At 50.5% G+C, this 12675-nt stretch overlaps 1 protein-coding gene across 4 annotated transcripts in view; it reads left to right on the forward strand.

Annotated features, from left to right (window-relative positions):
* Window positions 1-12675, forward strand: part of MGRN1 (mahogunin ring finger 1) — a 117918-nt gene that overhangs the window by 87567 nt on the left and 17676 nt on the right. For all 4 annotated transcript variants that reach the window (XM_044981202.1, XM_044981205.1, XM_044981201.1 and 1 more), the window contains exons 9-10: window positions 3986-4054; window positions 6777-6936. In XM_044981202.1, the coding sequence (XP_044837137.1) occupies window positions 3986-4054; window positions 6777-6936 (229 nt within the window). The remainder of the gene's footprint in view (window positions 1-3985; window positions 4055-6776; window positions 6937-12675) is intronic.

Consider the following 12675-nt stretch of genomic DNA (forward strand, 5'->3'; position numbering starts at 1 on the left):
AGAGAATTCAGCCCAAAAAACAAACTGGTGTGTAAAGTAAAGCCCAGAGAGGGATTATCCCCAATGGTCGTTGTTCAGAATTTGAGAACTCCCAGGCAGTGTAGAGTGTAGAGAGTGCCTACAGGCTGCCCTGTGGCTGTGAAATCACAGTGAAATCAGCAGCGTCTCCTCTTCGGGGTTGGTTTTGTTTGTGGTTTTTTTTAAAGCAGGAAGAAATGTTGCATTCACAAGCTCACAAAAACAGCCTGTTCTTCTTGCCAAGTTTGCTGATGGCAAAGCATTGGCCCACATGGCAATGATCTATTCAAATAAATGCAGGTTACTGCACGGACTTGCATTACATGTGCATGGTTCTCCCTTAGTACTTTAGCCTGCTGAAGTGGCGAGCTGTTTCCTTTTAACTGGCCGCCAGGGCAGTTCTCAGCCTACCACAATATGGTGAGCCCATTCCTGCTGTGAAATGGTGTGTATTTGTCTCTCTCTCTTTGCTGACACAGTTCTCTGCCTTCCTAATTGTCCCTTTCTCTTCAGCTCATAAAATCTAGGAGTTAAACAGTCTCTCCCATAATGTTCCCAGGTTTTTAAAATAGACCCGTAAGCTGTTCCTACAAGAACACAGAGTACTGCAGAAATTAACATGGCATTAGTCTGCTCCCTGTGTGTGTAGAATGAGCTGAAAAGTAGTGGAGTGAGGTGTGTGTATATTAATGTAAACTTTTCTCCTACCGTCATTAGACTTCTTTCCTTCCCTCCCTACCGTTGTAACCATCTGTTACTCACTGAGATCTTCTGGCTGCCCAATGCTTTAAGCCCTTTGGTGGTGGAAGGGCCACAGCTAATGATCTGAGCAGAGTTCCTCTTGGCTAGATTGGGTGTAGTGCACTAATTAATACCTAAAGGTCTCTCTAGCAGGAGTTGCATTCTACCTTGGTGGAGGAGCGGATTTCCCAATCGAATGGCCCTCGTATATTTCTAACTGGCGTGTGATCCTACATTCTATTTTAGAGACCTTTCAATAAAGGGAACACATCACCCTGGTTAGATTCCAGTGCTCACACTTCCGTCCGTTGGCAACCTCGGAGCTGACCCCTTCTGCACATTTTGATCACCCAAGGAGTCAGGAGGATGGAACAAGGCCCTCTTTGAAATGTCCAGCTATAAATGCTCTGCTCCCACACAATAATTCTAAAACTCCCCAGCCTGTAGCTGGGAGACACTGCGAAGGATCTCACTCCAAAGTCCAACCACTGACCTCATTGCCTTGAAATGCAGCTCCAGCATGGATGTAGGCTCCATGCTGAGTTCAGTGGGGAGACACTGGAATTAAGCTGCTGGTTCATGAGTCAGAGCATTTTAAACTGGCAAGTGGGGTGGATATAATTAGACTTGGCCTGCATCGTCTGTGTGTGCTGCTTCCTGCAGCACTGAAGCTCATAGTCACAGACACAGCCCTTCAAACAACCAAGTTCTTGTTATTGGCTGGAGGTGCAAAACTCAGCTGGCCGACTGGTGGGAGAGTTCGAGCGTCTGATTCCAGGTAGCTTCACAGTGTAGTGGCAAAGGGTCAGTTTTGGGATATGCAGTAAAACATTTCCATGTCCCATCTTCAGGATGTCACTCTGGACAGTACTGAGGGTCGCCCTACCATTTCGCCCACTCCCCGGGCTTTTCACAGGGTGGATCCAGGAGAGATTTGCTTTTTGGTGGAGTTCACTATATAGCATCTGCAACAAAGTGCAGTGATAAATGGTTGTGTCCGCTTGGCGCTTCAGTGCGTAGAGGGCTCAGGTGAGATTAGCACTGCACCTGCCAGCGCGGCCGCCCCAGCCGTCCTCTGTAAAAGCACCTGCTGGGAAGTCCCCTGTCTGCTCTGAGCACTGAGCCCTTCTTCCTCTCCTTAGTTTTCAGCGTCTCCCACTCAACCCTTTCCTGGAACAGAAGAAAAGATCCTCTGCACTGTCTTACCCCAGCTGTCTCGTGATGCAGTGGCAGACCCCTGCCCTGCCACATCTCCCCAGTGTGGGAAACCATAACCTCAGAAGCCTTCCCCCAGTGGGAATTGCACCTATAACCTAGTTGCTACATGCACACGAGCTCTAGGCCAAGGCATCACCACACTAGCTGCTGATCCTGGTTCTCCATGGGTTTTCATGTGGAGGGGCACTAAGATGGGCACATGGCAAGGCCAAGGGTGCATAGCAGCTGCAGTACAGTCCATACCCAGTTACTGCAATTTGCCAGCTGTACCTCTTTGCGCTTGCACATGCCATCCCAGTAATTATCCATGTACAGTCCTAAAGTGGAGCCGCAGCAAGGGCTCGAGCACTTCTGTAGGTAAACTCTGAACAAAACGCACAGCACTCACGGAGCGCTCACTCTCCCAGGAGCCTGACCCTCTGGAGGAGCTTTCTCATATGGAACCATTTCTCAGTCTCTGTTGACTCATGTGTATCTGCAGGCAGAACACCACATGCTGGTAACGTGTGTTGGGGAAACTTGGCTGCCACAGTGTAGAAGTGAGGCCTGCTGCTGCTGTTTGTTCAACCTTTCCTATATGGAACGGAGCAGGCGGGTCTGAATTTCAGTATGGCCATCCATGATTAAAGCTAAGCCATCAAGAGGGCCCAGGTCCTGCAGCACCCATTGAAGCCAGCCGAAGTTGCAGGTTCCTGTTTTAGGCCTGCTATGAGCCAAGTGCGTTTTGAAGTGCAGTATTATCAGTTGTGTTTGACGTAACCACTGTTCTATCCCTGCCCCTCAGCCAGTTCTGAAGCCGAGGTGACAGAAGCTCCCTAAAAGTGGAGGGGGTCACTGGGTGCCGGAACCATAGCCCCACTTCCTAGTGCCACCCCTGTCCCCAATGCCCTGCCCCTGCCCCAAAGGCCCTGCCCTCACCCAACCTTTTTCCTCAAGACCCTGCCTCCACTCGCTCCTCTCCCCCCCTTCACCTCACTTGCCCTTACCACCAGAAATGGCCCCCTGGGCTCCCCCTTTTCTGGCATCCCTCTCTGAAGCCCCCTCCTCAGCATGAAGGTGAAGGGAGGGGCTCTGCTTGGAGGTGGCTCATCCAGACTCTCTCCTTTGCTGTATAGGCCAGGGGAGGGCAAACTATGGCCTGCGGACCGGATCCAGCCCATCAGGGCTTTCAATCTGGCCCGCGGAATTGCCAGACCCATGGCGCAGCACGGCTAAGGCAGGCTCCCTGCCTGCCCTGGCCCCACGCTGCTCCCAGAAGCGGCTGGCATCACGTCCCTGCGGCCCCTGGGGGAGAGGGGGGAGGCAGAGGGCTCCATGCGCTTCCCTCCTCGCAGCTCCCATTGGCCGGGAATGGGAAACCGCGGTCAATGGGAGCTTTGGGTGTGGTACCCACAGACAAGGGCAGGGGCAGAGCCACCTGCCCCACCCCACCCCCAGGAACCACTGTCGGACATGTTGGCCACTTCCAGGAGCAGCACAGGGCCAGGGCAGGCAGGGAACCTGCCTTAGCCCCGCTGCGCACTGCTGCCACCCCGGAGCCGCTCAAGGTAAGCGGCGCCAGGCCGGAGCCTGCACCCCAAACCCCTCCTGCACCCCACACCCCAAATCCCTGCTCTGAGTCCCCTAACCCCCTGCCTTGAGCCCCCGCCACACCCGTCCTGCACCCCAATCCCCTGTCCTGAGCCCCCTCCCGGACTCTGCACTGCCTCCTGCACCCCAACTTCCTGCCCTGAGCCCCTTCCTGCACACCGCGCCCCCTCCCACACCCCGCACTCCCTCCTGCACCCTAACCCCCTGCCCCAGCCCTACATTCATGGCCCTGCATACAATTTCCCCACCCAGATGTGGCCCTTGGGCCAAAAGTTTGCCCATCCCTTCCTCAGGCTGTGGCATGGTTCCAGGTGCCAGCCCATTCTCTCCCTTGTTGCCGGTGAAGTAACTAAAATGGAATAAATGCAAATGGAGCAGCTGTGACTCCTAGGCTAAGTGATGTCTCTTTCTTTCCTAGGTGGATCGGGTGAGTTACCTGCTTCAGGAGATCTATGGCATCGAGAATAAAAACAACCAGGAGACAAAGGTACTGGTGCCTAGAAACCCCCTTCTGCAGGCTGAGCCACATGCGGGGCCTGGCTGTGCTGCCAGCCGGACTTGGCTTCTCCTTGGAGTTTGTTTATGGGCTCATACTTTACGTACCAGAGGTGTGTGGGGGGGAAATCAGAGACTCCTCACAGTCGCTGCCCCTCACTCAGTTCAGGATTGAAATAGGCCATGTAACCTTACTACTAACCATGGCAGGCCACGCCCTTCTGTTGTGATGCCACAGTCAGTAGTGAATTTGTCCCCTTAGGTTTTGTTCAGCAGCCTGAGGATGGGGCGCTGTGCCTGACGTTCAAAGGAGCTAGAGGGAGTTAGGCACCAGCTGTTGCTGGGTTTCAGTGGGCCCCTCTCTGCATAGCTCATACCAATAACGATCCATCATGAGAAGAGTCGTGGTGGTCTCAGCTGCTGCGCGCTCTGTCTCTGGTGCCCTATACAGGCTGCTTCCCAGCCCAGAAATGTCTTCCTTTTCCTCCCCCGGAAGTGGACCCGTGATCCCACCCCCACCCCACCCTCCAAGATCACTCCTTGCAACTGACTTGTCCATTAGCACGGGGCAGGCTGAGGAGGGCTCTCTCCTCATGATCCCTGAGGTTTGCTACTGTGGCTGTGCTGTTAGTGTGTGCAGGCTGGCTCCTCACTGCCAGGGATTAAGATTCCCCATGTGCTGGACCTGCCAGTGCAGTGCATCCCTTGGGCATGGCCAGGTGTTGGAATGGACTGCTGTTCTCTGCGTGTCCCTGCAGCAGTGGAGGAGTTGATTCTGGATAGTCTCACTAGTGCCAAAGGGATTATATGGAAAATGCTTCAACTGCAAACATAATCAGCTCCTTCTTGAGAAGACAAGCCTGGAATTTGATCCTGGGTTCTTGTTTATTACATGGCCTTGGGCAAGTCATGTAACTTCTCTGAGCCTCAGTTTACCCATCCGTAATGCTGACCTTCCCAGCTCGGGGGAGGGGGAGGCTGAGAGTATTCATCTGTGAAGTGCTCTGCAGATGAGAAGCATGGTGAGTGCCAGGTGTTGGCCTCTACAAATTTGACTGCATTTGTGAGTGCTGTACTCGATTCCCCAAGGCGGTGCTTGTGGGAGGGAGCGGGGTTCGGAAGGGAACTGACCAGGGGAAGCCCTGCCCCTTTTCCCCCAGCCTCTTCCCAGTCCTGTGCTAACAATCTGTACCCTCTGTGTGGCTGCTCCACCAAGTAGCACCATGGGGAGGCTGGGAACTTTTTTCAAATCCTATTACCTGGTCTCCTAAGAGACTCCTCTTCGTGCTCCTGCTGTCTTCTGATGAGCCCTTGGACCCAGTTCTTTCAGACAGAGCCCAGTCAGTTCATGACTTCGGGCTGTTTGTCGTTCACTTCCAGTACGCTGAGCAGCCAGTGTGAAAAGGGGAGAGGAAGGATGTCCTTGCGCAACACGCAGGAGCCCTGAAATAGATCAGGAACGCACACGATGTGCGCAGGCAGCTTCCAGCCGCTTGCTAACGTGGTCAGCGGGCTGGCTCACTCATCTGGCAGGAGCAGATGCTGTCTTCTTGTTTACGTCTCGGTCATCCCACAGTGCGGCGTGTGGCCCAGCGTGCGTCAGCAGAGAACTCACACGAAAGGACGAGCATGTCTGTGCACATCACTGAGGTCACTGATGGTTGGGCCCCAACAATTGTGACTGCTCCAGCTTCAGCAAGGGGTGCTGGTGTGGGGGGAGCAGGGTCTACTGGGCTGGAAAGACACCCCCCGCCCCCGGCTCCAGCAGAGGGAGCTGCTATGACTGGGAGCAAGTTCCTCTTTGTAGCAACTGCTGCATTTGACTGTCAGCTGCAAGTTTCAGGGCTTTGTTTAATGAAAGCCATATAATAGACCCCAGACTGCACCAGTGTTACACCAAGGGGGACGGAGCCATCTTCCCTCTCCCACCCTAGGTATCTCACTTTTAACAAGGCCACAAACTCCCTGCAGCAACCTGTGGCCCCAGGGCTGCTTAGAGGCCCTTGAGGCTCTACATTGCGGCCCTGGAGGGTGACTGTCACAACTGTTGGATTCTGAATGGACCGTGCTCCCTGAGCTGCATCCAGGGCTTCGAAATTCATGTGTGTGAATCAGCAGGAGGAGATGGTAGGTGCCATCACGTCCCACCACCGCTACCCCAGCATCCCCGGTGCAGCTCTGGTTTGAGCTGTGAGCAGCTGCTGCCCCTTCCCTCCTGCTGCTCAGCAGCTCCCCTGCTGGTTGTCTGTTTGGTTGCAGGGGAAGAAGGCTGGACAGGAGCCTTGTGATCATCTAGAGGTGGTCCTGTAGGACACAGGCCAGGGACCTGCTCCAAAATGCTTCCCAGAACAAATGTTTTTCTAAACATCCAGTCTTAGTTTTAAAAGTTGCCAGTGATGGAGAATCCACTACGGCCCTTGGTAAATTGTTGCTGTGGTTAAAAAATGTATAGTGTGTTAGACCTTTCTGTGCTAGACTGGAGAGCCCATTATCAAATATTCATTCCCCGTGTAGATACTCATAGGCTGATCGTCACCCCTTAACCTTCTCTTTAAGTTAAATAGATTGAGCTCCTTGAGTATGGATTGCAGCCCCTTTACCTTTTGAGCCATATTTCACCTTTGAGCTGCAAGGACCTCACTGAATTGCAGTGTCCCTTTCCTTCCCTGCGAAGCACCTGCATTCACGTGGCACTGCCTCTCCTCTCGTAACAGCCTTCCGATGATGAGAACAGTGACAACAGCAACGAGTGCGTGGTGTGCCTGTCCGACCTGCGAGACACCCTCATCCTGCCCTGCAGGCACCTGTGCTTGTGCAATTCCTGTGCGGACACCCTGCGCTACCAGGCCAACAACTGCCCCATCTGCAGGTTGCGTGAGTACACTCAAGAGAGGGCGCTGGTCTCGCTGCCATCCAGTGGGTAGCTGCAGTCTCCCCATTCGGGTACAAAAGCCCTAACCTAGCTGGGCAAGGGTGGCTTTACCTACGAGCAACACAAGTGACTGGTTGGTGCCCTGGGATCGTGGGTGGGGCAGTAACTTGTAGTCTGATTCTCTCCCCTCCCGCTTGGCCAATGGGACCAGAATGGGAGGCAACGTCCAGATGGACCTAGTGTCCCAGCAGCATGTACCTTCATCTTCCTTTCAGTCCACTCTGTGTGTCAAGCTGGCAGCCCCATCTGAGAGAGGAAAGGGCCGTGTCTTTTATATAAGCATCACCGTTTTTCCTGAAGCAAACTGTCACTCTGGAGGGTTGATGCTAACTCACTGGCATTCTATTAAATCAATGGTGCTCTTGCAAGTGAGCAGTCTGTTCGGCTTCTGCCACCAGCCTGCTTTTCGTCCGGCATGTGGAGGTGTTAAATCCTTTCCATATCGGCTAATTCAGGGCCTATTCATTCAAAAAAATGAATGCCTGATGCAGAACAGAGTAACTGCAGCCCTGTCTCCAGCTAAGTGCCCTGTTAATATTTCAGCAGTTCCCGGGAATAGGACGGCAAATTGGATTAGGTCACAAGCATGTCCCCATACTGTGAGCTAATCAGGCAGGTTGGGGGATTGCAAGTTGGGCCTCGACTCTCATGAGCTCTTCCAGGCATGAGCATTCTTCTGAGCCTCGGGAGGGCCTAGCGTGGACGCAAGCTCGTTGAATTGTAACCAGTGTGTCTCTGGGGCTGGGTGGCTAACCTTAAACTAAACAGCTCAGTGTTATGGTTTGAAAGGGCCTGAAGCAGTTGGCTTTCCCTGCTTGTTTGTTGGCCACCCCAAAGCCATATGATCATCAGTATCAAACCATGGTATCAGATGTATTGAATCTATTCCATGCTCACCTACCTCTTCAATTACTGCCCCATCTCCCCTGTACCCTTCATCTCCAAATTCCTCAAACATGTATTTACAGCTGTTGCCTTGAGTTCTTCTCCCCCTGCTCCATCCTGGATCCCCTCCAGTCTGTCCCCCGCTCACTGTCTTGGACTGTAAGATCTTTGGGACAAGGCCTGTCTTGGTATGCATTTGTGGAGTGCCCAGCATACTGGGAAGCTGACCCTGCTTGGGGTCTCTGGGAGCTACTGCAATATAAATATTTAAGTGTCCCCAGCTGCTTCAGAAGATAGTGTTCTCTCTGGTGCTCATAAATGTACCAAATACCACTTCTGGGGGAATTCTGTGCCAAAAAAATAAAAATTCTGTGCACAATATTTTAAAATTCTGCAAAATGCTGCATATTTTATTTGTCAAAATAACACAATATAATCACACCAGTTTCAATTATTTTTGGTCATTTATTTCAAAATACCCATCAGCAACTATTTCTGTAACAATACAGACAACAAAAGATTCAGGAAATGTTTTTTGATCAATAGATTCCTTACTGGGCATATTAATACAGAACTCTGAGTAATAATTCATTTAAACTGCAATACAGAACCATATTTCCCACACCCCCCAGAATCAGTGCAAGGTTGGGGGGAGTCAGGGGTAATGGGGGAGCTGAGGGAGAGGGAAATAATTGCTGGAAAAGAGCAGAGAAATGGAGAGGGGGGCAGTAGCTTTATAGGTCCTTAATTGAAAGGATGGGGATATTTAAATCTTCAACAGAGACTTTTAAATGGTCCCACTAGACATCGTTTCTCCTTGTCATTCCTTGGGTTTCACTTCCTTGATATTTGTGATATCACCTTAGTTCTCTAGTCTTCCATAAGAATGGCCATACTGGGTCAGACCAACGGTCCATCTAGCCCAGTATCCTGTCCTCTGACAATGGCCAATGCCAGGTGCCTCAGAGGGAATGAACAGAGCAGGGAATCAACAAGTGATCCATAGAGCACTCCAAGAAAAAGAACCATCCCCGCTCAAAAGTAACCTCTTTTTAAATAGAAAACACTTACGCTTTTGCTGTTTACATAACAAAAATAATGTGACGAAGCAACAAAGGCACAGTTGAGTCCCAGATAACCATGTTAAATAAATACATGCGCGCACACACGGCCTGGCTTCATATATACTGCTGCTCTGGCTGGTTTCTGGTGGCTTCCAAGACCTAGAATATAGTGTGCACCATAGAGCACTCTCAAACTCCTCTGTTCTAGACAACACAGAATCCCTTTCAGGCATTCTTTATGCATAAAAAAGCAAACAAAGAAACCCCCCATTTGTTTCCAGATCACCCTTAAAAAGGATAGCTGGGTCTTCAGAAGATCCTGTGTTAAAAACAGCATCTGATCATGTAACTAAAGACTATATCAAAATGCATATGCATTGAGGGGCGGGCAAATTAAGGTTGTGCAGACAGGAAATACCAGATTTAAGGCTAACGTATGAGTGCTTCACTTTACAATCTTAACATTCTTTTTAACATAGTCTTTTATATCATTTTCTTTTTTTAAAAAAGCTTACTGAAAAAACTGATGCCCTCATGTGGAACCATATTGACCCTCACATGGGTCACCAGTGGGTTTGGGATCTTTAGATCCACAGCACAGATCTCTGCCACTTGAGCTGAGTAACTGGTAGTAATAGAAGGCTGTTATCTTCCTTGTGAACTGGCCACTAGAGGGAGATGAGCTGTGAAACCTACTGGCAGAGTGTTTCTATTTGCTGACAGTAGAGGAATGTAGAACTCAGGAGTAGACAGAAGTGGTGGGAAAGGATAAGAACTGGGTTGGGGGGAAGATGCACGCTGTGGGGAGACGGGCTGAAGTGTGTGGATTTTTTTTAAATAACTACTAGATAAAACGAGTGATTGTGCACATGTATGTTCCACTGCAGGCATATGGGTGCCCAGTGCCTTCAAGTCAAAGGCTTTTGCCAGCAGTACCACTAGGTGGCACATGCACTCCTACTCTCCCTGTGCATTGAGCCAAGGCCACGAAAGGGGCATGTCCGCCACCTCCCTCTCTGTTCCTTGGCACGGACAGGCACAAAAATTGCTTAACCTAACTAGGGAAAGGTCTTGTGAGGGACAGATATCCAGTTTATACCTCTTCCCCCACTAAAAGAAAAAAGCAGAAGGATTTCTGCCAAAAAGTTCACTGTGAACCTGCACATGAGATGATGGATTCTGAATCCACAAGGAATGCCCCTCCAGCTGCCTGCATCTTGGAATGCAAGTCAGGAGAAAAACACTGCTCTTCCTCTCACTGTCAGCCTCCTCAAAGCATCCGAAGCATTCCGATGCTGATAAGCGGTTGAAATCGCAGTCTTCATCGAGCAAGCCTTCCAGTAAGGCCTTCAGTACCGTTCGAGGCATTGTAAACATAAGCACTCACCAGCTCTGTCAGACTCCAGTTCCTCCAGGGCCATTGAGTCCTGTGCCTTTATCTTTACTGGGCCCCTCTTCACCTTTACAGACAATCCAGACCACCTTGGCAATGCTGGATCCACCAATGATCGAGTCAGTGCCTCTGGCTCCTTAAGCCTTCCTGTCTGCAAGAGATCTTGGGTGTCTCCTTTTACCAGCCTCTCCATAACTGCAGCACCCAGCTCTGGTATTGACTACCATAGGGTCATTGGCATTCTCAGCTCTATCAGCACCACTGGCACTGTCTGTACTGTCGACACACCTGGCAGCATCCACACAGACACATCTGGTGCAGTAGACATTGCTGGTATTTTCAACATACCCGGGACCACCAATCAAGTCAGCTTTGCCAGCGCGATAAGCACAACCGAAGCCTTTGTCATCACTGATACAGTCGACTTCAACGCTGCCAACACTCATTACCCCATTGGCATTCAGATCTCTTTATCCCATGCTATATATGGACTGCAGGGCCCATCTCTCTCAAGACCCCCATGAGCCCCAACAGGAATGCTCCCTCTGTTCCCTGAGGAGTCATACATTCCCTCTTCAGACTTGGAACCATGTCACCATCCTGACCTTTCAGATCACCTCATAGACATCATGATGGGGCACAGATTCTAAGGACTATGACTCATCTTTTTTCAAGGAAGCCCCAAGATGGTGCTCTCCACTGTGGGAGGCTCCAGTTGTGGAGTTCCCCTCTTGGCCATACTGGTTGTGGCCCATTCCAAGGGAGCTGAGACCTCCTTCAGAATCTGACCAGCCCGGGGTCCCCTTCTCCAGTCCAAGAAGCTTTTCACCAGGCTCCTCTGACTGTCCCCTATTGAGGAGGATGAGATACTCAAGTAACCCCTGGATGTCCCTCTGTGCACTTCTTCATAGTCCCCAGACAAGGCTGTCACCCGCAGAGTCACCTCCAGAGGACTTCAAGGTTGTCCAGGACCTAATGTGAAGAGTGGCCTCTTCTTCAGGAATGCAGGTGAAGTTTGTTCAAGAAAATCTGCACAGTCTCCTTGATGCTGTACAAACACCTGCTAGGGGAAGTGTGGTCCTTCCCATTGAAGAAGCCCTGCTTGAGGCCAGAGAAAACCCTTAGGCAAACCCCAGCTTCTGTTCCACTTGCAACCAAAAGACTTGAAAGACACTACCAAGCTCCTCAAATGGATTCTGATTGTTATAAGTTATCACACTCTCTGATGTCTCCAACTCACTGGTGGTTATGGCTGCCAATGAGCATTCACACCTGTCTCATCTCAAAGTCAAACTGAAAGACAAGTTGCTCGAGAGACTGGCTATATATGGCAGGAAAGCTCACTCTATAGTTACTCTGCAGATGAGGGTGGCTAACCATCAAGTTCTTCTATCCAAATATGATTGTATTAATTTTACAGTTTTAGCCAGACTACCAGAGAAGCCTAGGGAACAGTTTATGGCTCTGAAGGGCACCTCATGGCAAAAAATCCCTCCATGCAGCTATTGATGCAACTGATACGGCCCTATGATCCATGGCCACTGTCCTTGCAATGAAATGTTCCCCGTGGCGCCAGGTGTCTGGAATTCCAAAGGAGCGGCAATCTGGAATTTGCCATTTGAGCAGTCTGAATTGTTCTCTCAAAAGACTGATGTCGTCATGTGCACCCTGGAAAACTCCTGGATGACTGAGATCAATGGGGGTGTACACCCCAATCTAAAAGAGGAAACCGTTTAGACCTCTGTCCTACCACAGATCACATTTCCAGTAGAGATTCCAGGACTCTTAAGAGAGGATCCAGGCCTTCTCAGTGGCACCAGGCAGCTTTGTCTCCATCAGGCCCTTCTCACTAGACATCGACAGCCTCTTAACAGTCACTTTGACAGCATACCAGTCTCTCCATGTATCTCACCTTTTGGAAGATGCCTATTGCACTTTTACAGTGCTTGGAACTGAAATAACTGAAAGACAAGCGGGTGCTTAGCACTGTGAAGAGGAATGTGTTATCCAGTTCACCTCCCTCCCCCCAGCCCACCTTCCTTGTCCCTTTTCAGAGACCATTTCACAAGACTGTATTACTCTAAGAAGTATGGTCTCTTCTGCAATTGGAAGTGATAGAAACGGTTCATTGTCATCACAGAGGGATTCTATTCCTAATTCCCCAAAACTTCCAGGAAGTTGAACTGCTTTATTAAGAAAATCAAGTTCCAGATGGTCACCCTCACTTCCATTACCCTTCCCTGGAGAGTGGAGATTGGTATGCTGCCCTCGATGTGCAGGACACATACTCCTGGTAATACATCCAGGTCACAAGAAGCACCTTTACGTTATAGCTTGAG

The sequence above is a fragment of the Mauremys mutica genome, chromosome 11 (assembly GCF_020497125.1).
Source record: "Mauremys mutica isolate MM-2020 ecotype Southern chromosome 11, ASM2049712v1, whole genome shotgun sequence".
In the NCBI taxonomy this organism is placed as follows: Eukaryota; Metazoa; Chordata; order Testudines; family Geoemydidae; genus Mauremys; species Mauremys mutica.